Here is a 21015-nt window from a genome sequence, read left to right as displayed (position 1 = left end):
CAAAACTTTGTAAGTCTGTAACTGTATCTCACGGTGATTCATTTTAAAATTAATTAATTAAAAATTAATTTATATTATATTTTATATAACGTCTATATTCATGTGCATTAATGTACATATGTGCACATACTTCCAGAATTTGCCAGTTTCTCCAGAAAGAATGAAGTTTGTCAGGCAAACTATTAAAGAATTTTAAGGGATTCACTCACAAGTATATTCCTTCGGACATAGAATGGAGAATAGCGAAAGAATAAAATATAGGAGTTGTTTTCTTGCCCCAAGTGTTCCAGGTTCCATAAAAGTTTATACTCAACTGAGACTTGTAAGGCAAACCCTGACTGACAGATGGATTCCAACCATGTTTCCCCTCTCCCGGCAGGGTGTGTGTGTGGGGGGGCGGGGGGGTGATAGAGAATGTACTTATATTCCCATTTGAACTGTTCCATTATTTTATTTTATTGCACTTCAAAAGGAGATGATGGCGAGAAAGGAGACCCGGGCGAGGAGGGAAAGCATGGCAAAGTGGGACGCGCGGGCCCAAAAGGTAGGTCGAACAGCACAGCTTTTCCACTACGCTTCACCCTTTCTTGCCATCCTTCCTCAGGAAATGAGTGGCTCTCACGAAATCCTCCACTTCAGATTCATGAGATGCCAACATTCCATGGCACAGTTTTCAGATAGAGCCCCTGGCTGATGGGAGAGGGCCCTCTGGGGAAATCCTGGAAAATAGAAGCCCCTAGGACATGTAAGAATCATTCCATTCTAGAAACACATGTGTGTTCAGAGCTGCGGCTTTCATGGACAGCCATTCCCAAGCAGCTTTTATTTTTGTCTGGCCTACGTACAAAGAGGAAAAAAAGAAGCCCAAAGGCTCTCTGACCCCAAAATACACTTCCCTTTCTCCAAGATATCACAGTCGCTGGTGGCACAGGAAAGAGTTAGGAGAATCGAGATGAGAGCAATTAGAGATGTCTTCACCCACAAAGAGAAGAAGAGTAAGCCACACCCCAACAAAACCCCTGGTGTTTTGTGAATGTGGGTCTTTTAAGCCCTAGAAATATTCCCTAGGGCTTGTTGAAGTCAGCTGCAGTAAGGTGGTGCTCCTACCATGTGATCTTTAAATTTTTAGCTAGTTAAAAAGAAAAGCCTCACAGTCCTTTGAAACCGCAGTAGAGAGGTGCTGAATTAGACCCTGCCTGGCTTATTATAACAATAAAAATTGCAAATTGTATTTTTTATATACAACAAATCTCAATCAATTGTATACAACACAAAATCATATACAATCAATTGCAAAATTATTCTCACAAAGGTATAACTCAAAAGTTGGTAATTATATTTAGACCATCATGGAAAAAACATGACAAAATTTATAAAAGTTTTGGAGGGACTTTCATCAATCCTGAAGTGCTTATTTATTTCATGAAAGTCCAGTAGGACAATCTCTTTATATTTTTATTACTTTATTTTATTATTGCATATTACTTATTGATCCTTAATTTGCAGGTGTGGTAAAAGATTGTCAGGAGCTAGGGGATTGAGAAATGGGTAGTTTAGTTGTTTTGTTTAGTGGTATTAAGGATCAAATGTAAGACTTCACACGTGTCAGACAGATGCCATATCAATAAGCACTTAGTTCCTCTCTATTGCTTTATTAAGAACCAAAACTCATTTTGTATTTTGTTTATTTACCCTCATCAGAAATAGCATATCATGGGCTATTAGGTTTTGCACCATTCTCTGAACTCACCATCTCATTCTTGAAAGGAAGGCCATTAAACTGCTAACCCATCTTCCAGGCCTTTGAAATCCTATTCTTCTATAGAGAAGAAATACAATCTCTATGATGCTCTAGAGAGGACTAGAATTTGAATAGGGTAATTTTTTCTTTTCCCTTCCTCTGACTTTGGGATTAACACAAACTTTTAGAAGCACTACCATTGGCAAGCGATTTTTTTATTTGTTTGTTTGTTTTTGCTTTTTGGGTAACACCCAGCAATGCTCAGGGGTTACTCCTGGCTCATGCACTCAGGAACTACTCCTGGCGGTGCTCTAGGGAACATATGGGATGCTGGGAATTGAACCTGGATCGTCCGCATGCAAGGTAAATGCCCTACCTGCTGTGCTATATAGCTCCAGTCCCTGGCAAGCATTTTAATATCTATTCTGACACAGCATTTTAATTTTAAGGATATCAAAATACATAATATAGGTACAGGATAGATATAAATTTCATAGAAAAACCTTCTCAGTCTTACATTCAGGTGAATATGTTAGCCATATCTCTAGAGTGAATGTAAAAATTTCATGCATAGGGGCTGGAGCAATAGCACAGCAGGTAGGGCATTTGCATTGCACGTGGCCGACCCGGGTTCAATTCCCAGAATCTCATATGGTCCCCTGAGCACCGCCAGGGGTGATTCCGGAGTGCAGAGCCAGGAGTAACCCCTGTGCATCGCCACGTGTGACCCAAAAAGCAAAAAAAAAATCATGCGTAAAGATAATATGCTTTGTCTTTCAGGAATTAAGGGAGAACTGGGCGATATTGGAGATCAGGGCAATATTGGCAAGACTGGGCCCATTGGCAAAAAGGGTAAGAGTTATTTTATAATTCTTCAACCCTAAGAGGATTGAATACTTATATTATTTGAATAGAATATAATAGTTCTCCATTTTGGATATATGAGTAATAGGAATGTAAAGTCTCTCTATGTCTATTTATCTGTACCATTTTGTTTTGGATACTGACTGAAGTTGTACATAATTTTAGCTTCCATATAAAAGCAGAAGGGAGCTTCCTCTATGTCTAAGCACTCCACCCCTAGCAGACTCTCATAAATCTCCTCAATAGAAGCAGGTTCTAAATCGACTATTCAGTTCATTATACACACATTGCTCTACTTGGTTTGGCTAATCAAAGAAGATGTAAATACATTGCAGTGAACCCAGAAACTATTTATAAAGACGGGGCTTTCTCAGAAAGCATCGCTCCCTCACTATTATGGAAACCGTGTGGGAGAGTAAGGCCAAGTAGTGACAAAGAAATGATCGAAGTCTTGAGAGACAGTTATAAGTGACTAGGGGTGGGACATGGAAGGTAACAGAAAAAAAGAAATGCTTAATTTCAACGTGGTTGAAATGTAGTAATTTGAAAATCAGAGGGTTAACTAGTTTCATCATGCTCAGGTCCTTTTTTCTTTTTTTTCTGTTTTTTCTTTTAATTTTTTTTTATTTTTCAATTAGTGAGTCACCATGAGGGTACAGTAACAGATTTACACATTTTCATACTTGTGTTTTCCTCATACAATGTTTGAGCACCCCTCTCTCTACCAATGTCCATTCTCCACCACCAGTGAACCCAGTATCCCTCCTACCTCCCAATCCCATACCCCCCCTTGCCTCTGTGGCAGGGCATTCCCTTTATTCCCTCTAGTTCTCTCTCTCTCCTTTTGGGTGTTGTGGTCCACAATAGGGGTATTGAGTGGCCATAGTGTTCAATCTATAGTCTACTTTCAGCACACATCTCCCCTCCCAAGCGGGTCCTCCAACCAGAGCTTACTTGATGTTCCCTTCTCTATCTGAACTGCCTTTCCCCCCAGCGTGTGAGACCAGCTCCCAAGCCATGGAGCCAACCTCCTGGTACTTATTTCTACTATTCTTGGGTATTAGTCTCCTACTCTGTTATTTTATATTCCACAGATGAGCACAATCTTTCTATGTCTGTCTCTCTCTTTCTGACTCATTTCACTTAGCATGATACTTTCCATGTTGATCCACTTATATACAAAATTCATTACTTCATCTTTTTAACAGCTGCATAGTATTCCATTGTGTAGATGTACCAAAGTTTCTTTAATGAGTCATCTGTTCTAGGGCACTCGGGCTTTTTCCAGGTTCTGGCTATTATAAACAGTGCTGCGATGAACATGTAAGTGCAAATGTCATTTCGACTATACTTTTTTGCTTTTCCGCGATATATTCCCAGAAGTGGTATTGCTGGATCAAATGGGAGCTCAATTTCTAATTTTTTGAGAATCATCCATATTGTTGTCCAGAAGGGCTGAACAAGTCGGCATTCCCACCAACAGTGTAGAAGGGCCCCTTTCTCCCCACATCCCCTCCAACAGTGGTTGCTTTTGTCCTTTTGGGTGTGTGCCATTCTCTGTGGTGTGAGGTGGTATCTCATAGTTGTTTTGATCTGCATCTCCCTGATGATTAGTGATGAAGAGCATTTTTTCATGTGCCTTTTGGCCATTCGTATCTCTTCTTTGGAAAAGTTTTTGTTCATTTCTTCACCCCATTTTCTGATTGGGTTGGAAGTTTTCTTCTTGTAGAGTTCAACCAGTTCTTTATATACCCTTGATATCAACCCCTTATCAGATGGGTATTGGGTGAATATCCTTTCCCATTCTGTAGATTGTCCTTGTATTCTGGTCACTGTATCTTTTGTGGTGCAGAAGCCACTTAGTTTAATATAGTCCCATTTGTTTATGTCTGTTTCCATTTGGTTGATCAGTTGCATGTAATCTTTGAAGATATCAGGTCTTTTTTTCATTCACATCTAGATTCATGGTCTTCTACAGACCTCCTGTCATCACTTTACTCACTGCCCTGGCATGTTAACTTCCCTGTTTTCCTCCAAAACACTATGAACTTAGGAAGCAATAAAAGAAAGAAATGCATAATTGTTCTATCTGCTTCAATCAATAGAAACTCTGTGGGGACTGTATTTTATTTATTTTTTTTTAATAAATGATAAATGAATTAATTCATTTATAATAATAAATGAATTAATTTATTCATTAATTTATTTATTTGGGTTTGGGGGCTACACTTGACTGTGCTAAGAGTTTTCTCCTGGCTCTGTGCTCAAGGATCACTCCTGGCAGTGCTTAGTGGCTTCTAGGTAGTGTCAGGTATCAAATCAGGTTTGGATGTGTACTAGGTCACCTCAGTCCCTATCCTATCTCTCCAGTTCCCGGGGACCCTATTTTTAATGTATATTATACAGATGTCTAATATACAGTATAACTTTTTAAAGGTACATTTTTCAGAATGAAAATAATGGATGGAGTAATAAAAAATACATCACATTTCTGTGATGTGGCCTTCTTTTCTACTTTGATTTTAGTAAACATAAAGACAATACACAAGGTTCTGCAGATCTGCAATATGCCCTTCTGCAGATCTCTTGTGATGACTTTCTCTTAGCACTAGTTTCCTCTTGTTCTCTTCCAGAGATACACCACCAGAATTTATAAGCATCTACTAGAATTATTTTTTAGGGCGGCTAAATGTTTTGGCTCATCTGGATTAATTTCCTTTTTAATCTGTATTTTTGAAATTTATTGTCCTCATTTTGTCAATGGCCCTTCGAAATTTTTCACTGATTGAACTCAACTTTCTGAACTGGCTTAATGTTCTCACTTGCACAGAAAAGTTAGCTTTCTGGATGCCAACATTTACTCTAAGGAATAAGAAAGAAAGATTTACTGTAGGTTAATACAATCTTATAGCAAAATAAATGTTTTTACTTAAGGTCAACATAATGCTTTTACAATAAAAGCATTATGATTGTTTGTTTAAGTGCAACCAGTAATTCTTCACCTTGAAGGCAGTTATTGCAGATATATTCTCACTTTGGGGCCCAAATAAGTTTTGTATTAGTATTCAATAAAAACTCATTCGGGGAATATAATCATTTAAAGTACACATCCTTCATGTACTAAGTACTAACTTGCTTTCCTTTGCCATCGCTCTGATTTGGAGTACAGAGGCTTACTTAGGTTGAAGTAATAGTTAGGCAAAAAATGCATCTCAAAACAAGATAGTATTGCCTCATTCTTTCTCTGAATGTTCTTATTAGTTATGTACTATTATTTATTTATGTAACATTATTTTCACTTGTTTATTGAGCCTCTGTGCGATAGACCATTACAAAATTGACCGTGATTTTGTAAAAAATCATAGAATGTTCTCACTTTGGCCACTATTTTCACTTTATGAATGAACAAATGAAGCTAAGCAATAGTATAGTGCAATAGTGTTTGCCTTGTGTGCAGTGAACAAGATTCAGTCCCTGACATCCCATATAGTTTCCCAGACTTGCCAGGAGTGATCCCTGAGTGCAGATCCAGGAGTAAACCCTGTATGTACCCACCCCCTAAAAAAAAAATGAAGAAATGAAAGCTTAAAGAAATTAAAGAACTTTGTACATCAAACCATAAAATTAAAACTATTGTGATTATTTTATCTAAACTATTATATATGTATATATGTGTGTGTATACACATAGACAGCTTTTGTAATGATAATGTTAAAAATTATGGATATATAGAGACAATATAGTCATGCATTCACTGTATCACTGTCATTGTCATCCCGTTGTTCATCGATTTGCTCAAGCGGGCACCAGTAACATCTCCATTGTGAGACTTGTTGTTACTGTTTTTGGCATATCGAATACGCCACGGGTAGCTTGGCAGGCTCTGCCGTGTGGCGATACACTCTTGGTAGTTTGCCGGGCTCTCGGAGAGGGACAGAGGAATCGAACCTGGGTGGCTTCATGCAAGGCAATTGCCCTACCCTCTGTGTTATTGCTAATTTGTGAGGGTTATTTTTTTCTGATTTTACTTGGAAAGCCTAAAATTTCCCAATATAAAATATGATGTTAACAGTATGTTTTAGGTAGTAGTTCTTTATCAAGCTGAGGGTTTCAGTGCTTTTCTGTGTGTTCTTTTCTTTGTTAAAATAAAAAATATATATTGGTTTTGTAAAATTATTTTTCTACACGTCTTGATATGATCATCTATTTTTTCTCAGTCTTTTGGTATTTTGGCTTATATTTATTATTTGAAATTCTTGATTTCAAGTGTCCAAAATAAAGTTCAATGTTGAAATTTCAGTCTTTTATAAATAAAATAAGTCCTTTGAAGTTATGAATTCTTTTCAAAGTAATTAAGCAGCCTACCCCCACTTGCTGGTAAGAGGCAGTGCCAAGATTCAATCTATGCTTTTTCTTTTTATTTGTGTTGTCTTTCACTCCACACCTCCACCCCACACCTGCTTTAGCTTTTCATCTGTTGACAAAAGGAAAGGCATTCGTGTGAAAATGCCAGAAAATCCAGAAAATTGAGGGAGTGCTTACATCTGTTTCCCACATCACTAAGATGCAACTAAAGGCTACCACTTTGAAGAAACCCTCTTTTTTGTATTCACAATGGTTTCTGCTGCCTCTGAAGTCCTACTAGGTATTTTCCTTATTTCGTTGTATTCTTATATGACAGTCATACAGTCTCCTTGGTTGCCAGTGCATACTTTAATTTCTTTTCTAAAGTCTACAATTTTGTCAAAACAAATATTGTATTTATACCTCATTTGTGTTCATTATTAGGGTTAGCCCAGAATCAGGATTATAAGAAAACGAGAGTCAACTTTTGGTCCAGATGAAATGGAAGTGAATTTATATATATATATATATATATATATATATATATATATATAGTTTTTGCCTTTTCGGTCACACCCAGCGATGCACAGGGGTCACTCCTGGCTCTGCACTCAGGAATTACTCCTGGCAGTGCTGGGGGACCGTATAGGATGCTGGGAATTGAACCTGGGTCAGCCGCTTGCCAGGCAAACATCCTACCTGCTGTGCAATACTCCAGCCCCTAAAATAGTATTTTTAAATAGGCTAAACTATATTTATATATTATTTTATGTACTTTTTTTGGTGATAACAAAGAGTGAGTATTTGTGGTTATTTATGTTTGTTTGTTTGTTTTTGGTTTCTGGGTCACACCAAGCAGTGCTCAGGGGTTATTCCTGACTTTGCACTCAGGAATTACTCCTGGCAATGCATAAGAACCATATAAGGCCCCTCCGGACTGCCGGCCTAGTGGCCGGCATGCCGACCCCAAGCACTGCAGCCATTCTGTCTTACAACCCAGGTGTGTGACGTCCCCCCCTTCCGCAACCCAGCCTGCTCCTTGGCCCTGAGCACCCCAGCCTTCCCTCTCTTCCGGACTGCCAGCCAAGTGGTTGGCACACCCCCCCAACCCCTCGACCCGCTGTCAGGTTGTGGGAAAGGGGCGTGGCCTAATTGTCAGGGGGCATGGCCTAGGCTAAGTGGGCGTGGCCTCTTCTCTGGCCAGCCGCCTCTTATTCGACCACAGATATTCTCAACATCATGTCCAAGACTAACATCCTAGCTATTTGTAAACAGTAGTACAATAAAACACAAGACTTCACATAAGGATTAAAGGAACATCTGACTGGGAGGCCAGGTTCTAGAAGGGGAAAACAAAAAGGCAACCACCATTGACTGAGCCCATCCACAATCCTTTTTCACAACAAGAGGGAACAAGGATACTGATCTTCAAGGTCCCTCTTCCATACCACCACAACAACATGAAGAAACAGCGCAAATCCCCACCACAAGCAGAGGACAATGAAAGGAGTCCAGAAACCTCAATTGGCATTTCCTACAAACTTGAGCTCTCTGATAAAGAAATCAGAGTTGAAATCCTCAAGATGTTCAATGAACTCAATGCAAAAATTGACAACTTAAAGGAGGACCTGACAGAAACAGTACAACTGACAGCTGACAAAATACGGGAAGAAATGAGAGTAGAAATTAAAAACCTACAAAAAGAAATGAAGGATTCGGTAGATGAAATAAAAAACTCTGTGGCTGCCCTCAACTATAGAATGACTGCAGCGGAAGACAGAATCAGTGAACTTGAAGATGAGCTGCAAGAAGCCTACAGGCAACAACAAACAATGGGAATAGACCTCAAAATAGCTCTAGGGCAAATCAGAGTCATACGGGATGATTTCAAGAGGAACCACATTAGAATCATTGGAGTACCAGGACAAGGAACCAACCCCAACGAAAAAGCCACAGTAAAACAAATCATTGTTGAAAAGCTCCCAGAGCTGGACAATGCAAGCATCCAGATTCAAGGCACCCAAAGGGTGCCAGCTAAAAGAGATCCTAACAGAAAAACCCCAAGACATATCATAGTTACTATAATGGACGTCATGGATAGAGACATTATACTGCAAGCAGCAAGGTCAAAGAAGGAAATCACATACAAAGGAGCACCCCTTACATTCACAGCAGATCTATCAGAGGAAACCCTCCAAGCCCGAAGGCTATGGAGGGATATAGTGAAAAGACTCAATGAAATCAACGCTTCACCAAGAATACTTTATCCGGCTAAACTCTCATTCAAACTCAAAGGAATGATACACTATTTTTGGGATAAACAACAGCTCAGGAACTTCATAGACTCAAAACCAAACCTAAAAGAAGCGCTAAAGGGGCTATTGTAAGACAAGAAGAACACCCTTACACAAAGATGGTGCAAAATCCCATAACAATAATCTCTCTTAATGTCAATGGTCTAAATTCACCAATTAAGAGACACATACTGGCAAAATGGATTCAGATACTGAACTCAACATTCTGCTGCCTGCAAGAAATGAATCTGAATAACCAGAACAAACACTCAAAGTCAAAGAATGGAAAACAAACCTGCAAGCAAACAACTCTCTCAAAAAAACTGGGCTGGCCTTACTAGTATCGAACAACATAGACTTCAGGTCGAAAAAGATTAGAAGGGATAGTGAAGGCCACTTTTTATTATCACGAGATATGTACATCAGGAAGAAATCACACTCCTAAACGTCTATGCATCCAATGAGGGACCAGCTAAATACCTACAACAGTTGCTAACACACCTTAAGAAGAACATTGTGAGCAACATAATAGTAGTTTGAGACTTCAACACAGCCCTATCACCTCTGGACAGATCAAGAAGATTAAAACTTACCAAGGAAATACTGGCTTTGAAGGAAGAAATAGAAGAGAGAGGGCTAATAGATCTATACAGGACTTTATATCCCCCAAAAAAGGAATACACATTCTTTTCCAGTGCACATGGAACATTTTCCAGAATAGACCATGTGCTGGGCCACACAACATACCTCAACAGAATCAACAAGATAGACATTGTACCAGATATCTTTTCATACCATGATGCACTGAAGATAAAAGTTAATCATGGACAGATGCAGAAAACCAAATCAAACACCTGGAAATTAAATAGCTCGATGTTGAACAATGAGTGAGTCAGGAAGGAAATCAAGGAAGAAATCAAAAGATACCTGGAAACAAATGAGAATGAAGATACGAGCTACCAGAACCTGTGGGATGCAGCTAAAGGCTTATTAAGGGGAAAATTTATAGCTCTGCAAGCATATCTCAGGAAGGAAGAAAGGGCCCACATAAATAACTTGACTTCACAGCTCAAGACCTTAGAAAAGGACCAACAAAAGAGGCCCAAACCAGGCAGAAGGAAAGAGATAATAAAACTTAGAGCAGAAATTAACGACATGGAAACCCAAAAGACAATCCGAAAGATCAATGAAACCAAGAGCTGGTTCTTCGAGAAAATAAACAAGATTGATAAACCACTAGCAAGAATCACAAAGAAAGAGAGAGAGAGAACCCTTATAAGCCGAATCAGAAATGAAAAGGGGGACATCACAACAGAAACCAAAGAAATTCAAAAGATCATCAGAGACTACTTTGAAAATTTGTATGCCATGAAACAAGAGAACCTAGAAGAAATGGATAAATTCCTCGACTCCTATAATCTCCCAAGGCTGAACCAAGAAGACCTGGAGTACCTGAATAGTCCAATTAATATCAAGGAAACTGAAATGGTAATCAAAAGTCTTCCCAAAAACAAAAGCCCGGGTCCAGACGGATTCACTAGCGAGTTCTTCCAAACATTTAAAGAGGACCTATTTCCAGTTCTTCTCAAGCTTTTCCAGAAAATTGAAGAAACAGAAACCCTCCCAAACAGTTTCTATGAGGCTCATATCTCCCTAATACCAAAAGCAAACAAAGACACCGCAAAAAAGAAAACTACAGGCCATTATCCCTGATGAACACAGATGTGAAGATTCTCAACAAAATATTAGCAAATAGAATTCAACAACTCATCAAAAAGAAAATATACAACGACCAAGTGGGATTCATCCCAGGGATGCAAGGATGGTTTAACATCCGGAAATCAATCAACATAATCGATCATATCAACAAAAGAAAAGATAAAAATCATATAATCATATCAATAGATGCAGAGAAAGCATTTGACAAGATCCAGCACCCGTTTATGAAGAAAACGCTCACCAAAATGGGTATAGAAGGGACCTTCCTCAATATAGTCAAAGCCGTTTATCACAAGCCTATGGCAAGCATCGTCCTCAATGAGGAAAAACTAAGAGCCTTCCCTCTGAGAAGAGGGATGAGACAAGAATGCCCACTCTCTCCACTTCTGTTCAACTGGAAGTACTTGCAATAGCGATTAGGCAAGAAAATGATATTAAGGGCATTCAGGTAGGAAAGGAAGAAATCAAGCTCTCACTATTCGCAGATGATATGATATTACACCTAGAGAACCGTAAAACCTCTACCAAGAAACTCCTAGAAACAATAGACTCATATAGTAAAGTTGCAGGCTATAGAATCAATACCCAAAAGTCCATGGCTTTCCTATATGCGAATAATGAGAGAGAAGAAAGTGACATGAGAAAAGCAATTATGTTCACAATTGCACCTCAAAAAATCAAGTACCTCGGAATCAGCTTTACAAAGGAGGTAAAGGACTTGTATAATGAAAACTACAATACGCTATTTCAGAAAATAAAAGAGGACACAAGGAAATGGAAAGACATCCCCTGCTCATGGGTTGGAAGAATAAATATTGTCAAAATGGCAATTCTCCCCAAAGCATTGTACAAATTCAATGCGATCCCTATAGGGATACCCTTGACATTCTTCAAAGAAATGGAGCAAGCGCTCCTGAAATTCATATGGAACACTAAACCCCCACGAATAGCTAAAGCAATTCTTGGGAAAAAGAAAATGGAAGGAATCAACCTCCCCAACTTCAAACTCTACTACAAAGTGGTAGTCATTAAAACATCATGGTACTGGAACAAAGGCAGATCTTCAGACCAATGGAAGAGGGTTGAATACTCTGACACACACCCCCAAATATATGATAATCTAATCTTTGATAAGGGAGCAAGAAATGTGAAGTGGAGCAAGGAAAGCATGTTTAACAAATTGTGCTGGCAAAACTGGACAGCTACATGCAAAAAAATGGGCTTAGACCTCCACCTATCACCATGTACTAAAGTCAGATCAAAATGGATTGAAGACCTCAACATCAGACCAGAATCCCTAAGGTACATTGAAGACAAGGTCGGCAAAACCCTCTACGACACTGAAGCCAACGGTATCTTCAAAGCTGACATGCCACTGGCCAAGCAAGTGAAAACAGAGATAAATAAATGGGACTATCTTAAACTAAGAAGCTTCTGCACCTCAAAAGAAACAAAGACAATCTACAGAATAGGAAAGGATATTTACAAGTACCCATCTGATAAAGGGTTGATATCAAGGATATACAATGCATTGGTTGAACTCCACAAGAAGAAAACTACCAACCTGATCAAAAAATGGGATGATGAAATGAACAGAAACTTTCTCAAAGAAGAAATCCGAATGTCTGAGAGGCACATGAGAAAATGTTCAACATCACTAATCATCAGGGTGATGCAGATCAAAACAACAATGAGATATCATCTCACACCACAGAGACAGGCCCACATCCCAAAAAACAAAAGCAACCGGTGTTGGCGTGGATGTGGGGAGAAAGGGACTCTCCTTCACTGCTGGTGGGAATGCCGACTGGTTCAGCCCTTTCGGAAAACAATATGGATGATTCTCAAAAAATTAGAAATTGAGCTTCCATTTGACTCAGCAATACCACTCCTGGGAATATATCCCAGTGAGGCAAAAAGGTATAGTAGATATTACATCTGCATTTCTATGTTCATTGCAGCACTGTTTACAATAGCCACAGTATGTAAAAAAACAGAGTGCCCAAAAACAGAGTGCCCAAAAACAGGCTAAAGAAACTCTGGTATATCTACACAATGGAATACTATATAGCTGTCAGAAAACATGAAGTCATGAAATTTGCATATAAGTGGATCAACATGGAAGTATCATGCTGAGTGAAATGAGTCAGAAAGAAAGAGACAGACATAGAAAGATTGCACTCATATGTGGAATATAAAGTAGCCGAGAGGTACAAGCTTACAATGATGCAATTTCTGGCAGACATTTCTCTGGACTTAATTACTAAAATGCTAAAATACAGAAATCCAAATCCATGCGGCCGCTAGTGCAGCCACTCAACCTCATATCTCTTCATTCTCAGCAATGGAAAACAAATTATCAAATGCTTCCTTTTCAGCAGGTCGACTTTAGGGGGGAGGAACTCCAAACAATAATAGTGAGTTTTTTGTTGATATATTGAATGTAATCAAGGTAAAGGGAAAGTAAAGTGAAATTTACCAGTTACACAGGTGGTATGGGGAGGTGGGCGGGTGGGGGGGAGGGGGGAAGTATACTGTGATTCTTGATGGTGGAATATGTGCACTGGTGAAGGGATAGGTGTTCGAGCATTGTATAACTGAGAATTAAACCTGAAACCTTTGTAACTTTCCACATGGTGATTCAATAAAAGGATAAATTTTAAAAAAAGAACCATATAAGCTGCCAGAGGTTGAACCTAGGTTGGCCACATGCAAGGCAAGTGCCCTACTTGCTGTATCATCTCTTCTTACCCCTAACAAAAAAATAAACCCTAATATTTCTTATACATTTACTTACATTTTTTGAAACTATGGTTTCCCCTTATTAAATTATTGGTTAACAGAATGGGGAAGCACCAGGACCTAAGAACTCAAGAGATTTGGGCTTCAATACTGGCACTGCCACGAAGTGGCGTCTGTCCTTAAAAAAGTTAATTTACTTCCCTAATCATCAATGTCTTCAGTTGTAGATATAGTCATTGTAACTAGCTCATCAGATTTAATATGTTAATGCCTATAAATAATATGAAATTATTGCTAAATTAATCTGGAATAGTACTTAGAAAATGTGTAATTCCTTTCTTGCATTAATATAGCCTGAAAATATGGTCTTACCTTTTGTACTTTATGTATAAGGGAAACAAGGAAGCAGATTTCATTGTTCGGATGCTTGACATAAGCCCATAAGTTTTACCCACTTGGATCTTTGTTATACATTTTCTCCTACTTCAACCCACTCCTTATCTGCTAAAATTTTTGATCACCAAGATTCAATGCTTCCTCCATGGGAGCACTTTTTTCAACCTTCCATCTGAAGCACTATCGCTTTCAAAATATTTCTGTCTAACATCTCTGCAATGTATTTATCACATACTATTGTGATCACCTTCACTCTGTGTTCAAGTACTGAAGTCTCCCTCTATGCATTTTACTTATTTATTTACCTATTTATTGATTACTTTTTTGGTCACACACACCTGGTGATGCACTGGGGTTACTCCTGGCTCATGCACTCAGGAATCACTCTTGGTGGTGCTCGGGGGACCATATGGGATGCTGGGAATTGAACCCTGGTTGGCTGTGTGCAAGGCAAACCTATCCACTGTGTTATTGTTCCAGTCCCCATTATGCATTTTAAATGGTAGTCTTGGTTTCAGGGACTCTCCATTTAAAAGTTCGAGGAGTTTGTGAATGTCTGATCTCACTACAAAAAAATATACTTAGGTGAAATCAGCTTGAAGAGGCTCCACAACCCTAGAGATCCTAGTAGCTGTAAATTTCTGGATGATCAACAGGCAGTATGTAGTCTCTTAATGGAAAGCCTTGAGCAGACAGTGATGAAGACATGGAGAGGACGCAGGCACTTCAGGTTTAAGAGTGGCTCCATATTTTTCTCATTTGTTGGTAAAGATGGGTTAGGCAGAAACGCGACGGTGACTCCATCCCCTTTCTGCTTAGTCCCATTGGTCATACTATCGATTTAGTCACACCAAGTTCCTGTGAGGGTCCTCTTCACTCTATTTTCTAGCCTGGCTGACCTTCATTCTATATTCATCCTTTCTTGGTTTTTTTCTTTTCTTTTTCCAGATTGCCATTGAAGCATAAATTCTATTTTACTTCTATCAGGGTCTTTTCTTTTGATTACCAGGAACTTCAGCCAAACATTTTCTCTTATAAATCAAAAGCTTTTGCTTTCAATTATTGTGTCTGATGTGAGCTTCAAGAGCTTTTTTTGAAGTTGAAAAAAATCACCACCTTTTTCTCTTTGCTTTAATAATCTCAATTCTCTGAGAATTATTTTTGTGAATATCTCTGAGTGACTTATAAATGGTCACACACAAAGCAAGGAAAGAAGATGGGAAACTTATTAAGGCTTATCAACTTATCTTACCATTTACATGTTCAGTAAAACATGTTTGACACAACTTTATATAATAGATATTTGCACACATCATCACATTTTTTCTAAAAAGCACAAATTACTTTAAGTCAACGTTTAATCTTGTCATGCTTTATAGTCTCATAAATCACAAGCTCTTTTGTTTAGAATAGAGAAAAATAAATACTAAATACATGTTGAATTAAAAGGTATAGTAAAATTGTTTGAAAATCCAAGGGTTAAGTTACATAGGTAAACTTGGTTTATCCAAGTTTATTTCCTAAAAATACATAAACACTGCAATATGATAGTTAATTGATTTAAATATGCCATACAAGATAATATTGAAATTCAAAAAATGTGGATAATTGAATTAGTCTTGCTCAGAAGATCACATTATAAAAATGTATCAATAGGGTAGGTGACACAATCAAAAATTCTTCTTACACATTCTTCTAGAACTCCACATTTAATCTAAGTAAGTCATGACTCGTTTCGTTAGTTGTATCAGTACAGTCAACTCAAAATCAAATGACATAAAATCAAGGAATATCAGTTGATGATATTGCAAATGCACCATAAAAACCATATTCTTTGATCTTTGTCATATAAGATATAATCTGGCTAAAATAATATACCATTTTAATAATTTTTCCTTTCATGGCTATGTATATGTATTTTTAGGAGATAAAGGAGAAAAGGGTTTGCCGGGAGTTCCTGGAGGGAAAGGAAAAGCAGGTATGTTATGTTCACTTTTATCTTTCATGTCTTTCATGTTTTATTCCAAATGTAAATAATGAAGATATTTTAGGGAAAAGTGAGAATGTTGTTAGTCTGCTTAATCTTGTGTTATTTGAGCCAAAGATGTGGAATACAGGGACTTTCTTCTTTTCCCACTGGTGACTCTCTAGACTCTGAGTAAGAGGATGATAACACATTCTCCCTCCATCACTCTCCCATTGAGAAAGCAAACCCAGCACATCAATAAGAGTCTCATCCTCTACACATGAGTTTCAACAACAAAACTGTGTCTTTTACTGGCATCTTACCTAAACACTGGTCATCAGTTTGCCAGCAGCAAATGAACCAGATCTACAGCAAACAAAACAACCCAAAAACATGGGTATAGACCATGCCTTCAATAGCCTGGAGGAGTCTCCGTGAGTGATAAAGAAATTTTTATTTCTAGTGCCACATCAGGAAAAGAAAGTGCATTGCTCATAGGGCCCTTTAATCATTTCTATCCACAGGAGTATAGTGAAGACAAATTCTAAGTAATATTTTACATTCCTTATATTGAACTGTGAATGTGGATAAGTAGAGCCACATTTTTTTTCACATTGGTGAATGAAATTAATTTTGTTTCTCAGCTACCAAAGGAAAAAACAAATGAAAAGATTTTCATGAAGCAGTCATTAAGTAGAAATTTAATCATTTTAAGTTTATATCATTTCCTTATCATTTTTTCCTCTGCCAAAATATTAGTAGGTAGCTAGAAGGAATACCAGAATGAATGACTGAGATTAAAATCATTGTTGAACCATAGATGGAACAATGTTCTCTTCAAAATATAATTTGGACCTATTCACAGATTAAGTTTAGAACTTGAAGCATTCAAGTTATATTCTAAATGTGTAATCAGAATTAACATTTTAATTTATCATGAATAATCTCTTCTATCTTGGGAAATTTGGATAAGTCAGTGAATAATGCAAAAACAGAAGAGAAGACTGGCTTGAAATATGTTTAAAGAAAGCTGTAAAGATTTTATTCTGAGATTAGAGAGGCACATTCTGTGTTCAACAAAAATGGCAACTGGTCCACAATATGTGTGAAACGACTTGTTGTATTTACTCTTTCTTTTAGTTTTTCGTTTCTTATTTTTGTATTTGTTCTTGTTTTTTATTTGGAGGTCACCCCTGGAGGTACATAGACCCCCATGTGAACTGGGAAATTCTATTTAGTGTCAGGGATGAACTAAGGATCTCTCTAGAGCTGGCCTGGGCTCTGTCTCTTCAGTTGCATTCCCTAGCCTCCACTTCCTTCTTAAAATTCTAATTTTAAATTGTTTTAGCTCATTTAAAATAGTTCAGTTGTTTCTGAATTTCTAAAGATAAGTTCAATTAGAAACCTTGCTTTCAAGATTAAAAGCAGGGGAAAGAGCTCAAAAGGTTTGGAGTTCATACTTTGCATGTTGGAGTCCAGGATTTGATCCCTGGCTCCATATGGTCCCTTGAACACACCTCCAGGACTCTTGAGAATCTAACCTCAGGTGACTGCTGAGTGTGACCCAAAGCAAACAGATGAATAAATAGAGAACTAATAGATTAAAAGTGTAGTACTTCATAGAAAGACATATAACCAAACTAGCAAAAGTTAGAAGATATTGGGAAGAAATAAATTAATTTTTTTTTCATGGAACATGCAAGTACCTCAGTACAAAGTTGCAGTTCTTATTCTTTGAAAGGCACCGTCTGTGACTGTGGCAGATACCGGAAAGTCGTTGGACAACTAGATATCAGCGTTGCCCGTCTCAAAACATCTATGAAGTTTGTTAAGAATGGTGAGTATGTGCTCTTTATCTTAGTGCTATTCATTTGTGGATTTTGACTCTTTTAACGCTGCATTCCAATATTCCTGCCAAAAATATGTTGGGCTGGACACAGACCTGCTGAGGAGTGTAATGTCTTTAAAGACCTCTCAAAATGTAACTATTCACTTGGATGCTAGCATCCTTCAGGTCTATGACATGAATTCATACATTTGTGCATGGCCTGTGATTAGAGAACATGCTTTCCCAAAGAAGGCGAGTGAAGAAAAGGACAGTGTGACAGGACATGCCTTCTGAATGAAAAGGGATGGAAGAGCCAAACAGGGATGGATAGTGATGATTATATAGGTACTCTGCTCAAATTTAAGCCTGGAGAGATGACTTTGCCCAAAGACAGAGTTAATGAACGGAGACTTGAATGGAGATGGCACTGATTACATGCCCTCCGGGCAAATCAGGAAAAAAAAACTCTAAATGTACCTTTTTTTGCATATCAGTCACTTTTGTTATTTGTCATACTTTTAGCCAGCGGAATTAGCAGTGAAGCTTTACAATTTGGTTTACATATTCTCTTCAAAGACAGTTTTGAAAGAGAAAACTTGTAGTTGCTGTTATAATTTGTTTTATTTGTTGTACTTTTAGTTATTGCAGCCCAGCTATATTTGTTGTGCATTATTAGAAGCACACAGATGCCATCTTGTGTTCATCCTCAATTTGCAATATCTAAAGTATTGAAAATACTTGATATGAACTAGCAATCCTTATTACACCTCAGGTTATAATTCCCACAACAGAGGCTGTCTTGAACTTGGATTCTCATGCGTAAACCAAATCCCAGAGGTTCAATATACATCAATAGTGATAAATACTTGAGAGAACATTTTTTAAGTAAATTTTTATTTACAGACCTCAGCTGTATTCTCTCCTCGTTTTATGAAATCAGGATAATTTTCAGTCCCCAGTTCTATTTTGAAACTCAGTTTATTGCATGCACCTGGAGTGAAGTAGAATTCCACCACTGATCTTTAGCCCAGGAATTTAACTGATAGTGGACCAAATTTTTTACTATTTCCATATCAGTTCAATAATCTTTAATTTCCATTCCATGCTATGCTGCTGCTACCTGCAATGTTTCAGACCAGCAGAAATACACTCCTTGTCCTCCAGATGCCCAATGTTTAGTGAAAGCAATCTATAAACAGGTAGCCTATGTTGAGTGCTCCACAGCAAGAAGTAAGGGGGTGATGGGAATGTGTGAGACATTATGCAGGAGGATCCTTGTTTGTGTGTAGCCTGGAAAGGCTTTTGTAAGAGAAAACACTTCATCTGAGATTTTGAGGAGTGGAAGCCTTCCAAAGAGAGAAGTAGTGAATCTTCCAAGGCATGAAAGGGACAGGAGTGGCTGAGAGAAGGGCATGTTTCCAGGACTCTGTGTATGTAAAAGCATAAGCATGGATGGGAAATATTGCCTGAGATTAGCAGGGATAGTCACTGCTTCCCAGTAACTGGAATTTATTAGAAAGGGCAGAGAAGGACAAATATTAGCCGTCAGTTCTCCAATTTGGCAATAAAAATGGTGGCAAATACTATTAAACCAGTTCCTATCTGATAATTGGAGCTTGCAAAATAATTGTTGAGAGTGAGAAAAATCTGTTTAAATCCAGAAATGTTATGTACTTACTCTTTTACTTTTATTTTGAGATGTATAATCACACACTTCTTTTCCTCCCTGCAAAGTCATCGCAGGGATTAGGGAAACTGAAGAGAAGTTCTACTACATTGTGCAGGAAGAGAAGAACTACCGGGAGTCTCTAACCCACTGCCGGATCCGTGGAGGAATGCTAGCCATGCCAAAGGATGAAGCTTCCAACACACTTATTGCAGACTATGTTGCCAAGAGTGGTTTCTTCCGGGTATTCATTGGGGTGAATGATCTTGAGAGGGAGGGGCAGTATGTGTTCACAGACAACACCCCACTGCAGAACTACAGCAACTGGAAGGATGGGGAGCCCAGTGATCCCTATGGTCATGAGGACTGCGTAGAGATGCTGAGCTCAGGCAGGTGGAATGACACCGAGTGCCATCTTACCATGTACTTTGTCTGTGAGTTTGTCAAGAAGAAAAAGTAACTTTCCTTATGTTACACACAGTGGTTATATCTCTTGGAGAGCATTGCAGTTACTCTTATGCATCCTTGCCTTCTTAGTCCTACTACATTGGTTCTGATTCAAGACACATAGATAATGTGAGACTGAGGTTTAGGATTTCCATCACCGTGCTCCACTGCGATAATTCTGCATCTTTTCATGCATGGTATTTAAATGAGCCAATAGCTCAGCAGGTTACATGGGTCTGAAAAAAACAGCCGGCATTCCTGTTTGTCAATTAACTGTCTCTCAAATGAAATGCTGTCTCTGCATTTGTGTTACCATATCCCTCTAGATTTCTAAACTATTCTAAATCTAGCCCAGAAGATTGAAAAGTTTCCATTGAAACTGGGAAGTTTTGGTGATGATTAGTCCTACTTGTCCTTGCCCAAAAAGTAAGTCTCGGGAAAAAAGTTTCTGTTAATAATTATCAGCTACTGAAAGTAGATAAAGGACCAAACATGATAGTTTCTCAGTATCTGTAGCAGTAGGGCATTTGCCTTGCACGCAGCCAACCCAGTTTTGATTCTTCTGCCCCTCTCAGAGAGCCCAGCAAGCTACCAAGAGTATTCTGCCCACATGGCAGAGCCTGGCAAACTACCTGTGGCATATTCGTATTCGATATTCCAAAAACAGTAACAAGTCTCAAAATGGAGACGTTACTGGTGCCCGCTCGAGCAAATCGATGAGCAATGGGGTGACAGTGACACGACAGTGACAGTGACATGCCCAAAAGTAGAGAGAGAGAGTATGGGGAAAATTGTGCGCCATAGAGGCAAGGGGAGGGGTGGGATAGGGGGTGAGATACTGGTGACAATGGTAGTGGAAAATGTGCACTGGTGGAGGGATGGGTGTTCAATCATTGTATGATGGAAACTCAAATATGAAAGCTTTGTAACTGTATCTCACGGTGATTCAATAAAAATAAATAAATAAATAATAAAAAGAATTATCAGCTACTGTCCTGAACACAAGAA

General features: G+C 38.4%; 1 protein-coding gene across 1 annotated transcript in view; it reads left to right on the top strand.

Annotated features, from left to right (window-relative positions):
* COLEC10 (collectin subfamily member 10) overlaps positions 1–20795 on the top strand; it is a 46988-nt gene extending 26193 nt beyond the window's left edge. Inside the window, exons 2-6 of the mRNA XM_055128694.1 lie at positions 473–544; positions 2522–2593; positions 16025–16078; positions 17808–17903; positions 19629–20795. Coding sequence (XP_054984669.1) covers positions 473–544; positions 2522–2593; positions 16025–16078; positions 17808–17903; positions 19629–20020 — 686 coding nt within the window. The 3' untranslated portion in view covers positions 20021–20795. The remainder of the gene's footprint in view (positions 1–472; positions 545–2521; positions 2594–16024; positions 16079–17807; positions 17904–19628) is intronic.
* Positions 20796–21015: the final 220 nt, after the last annotated feature.

This window comes from Sorex araneus, chromosome 2 (genome assembly GCF_027595985.1).
Source record: "Sorex araneus isolate mSorAra2 chromosome 2, mSorAra2.pri, whole genome shotgun sequence".
In the NCBI taxonomy this organism is placed as follows: Eukaryota; Metazoa; Chordata; class Mammalia; order Eulipotyphla; family Soricidae; genus Sorex; species Sorex araneus.
This window is presented reverse-complemented; position numbering and strand designations above follow the sequence as displayed.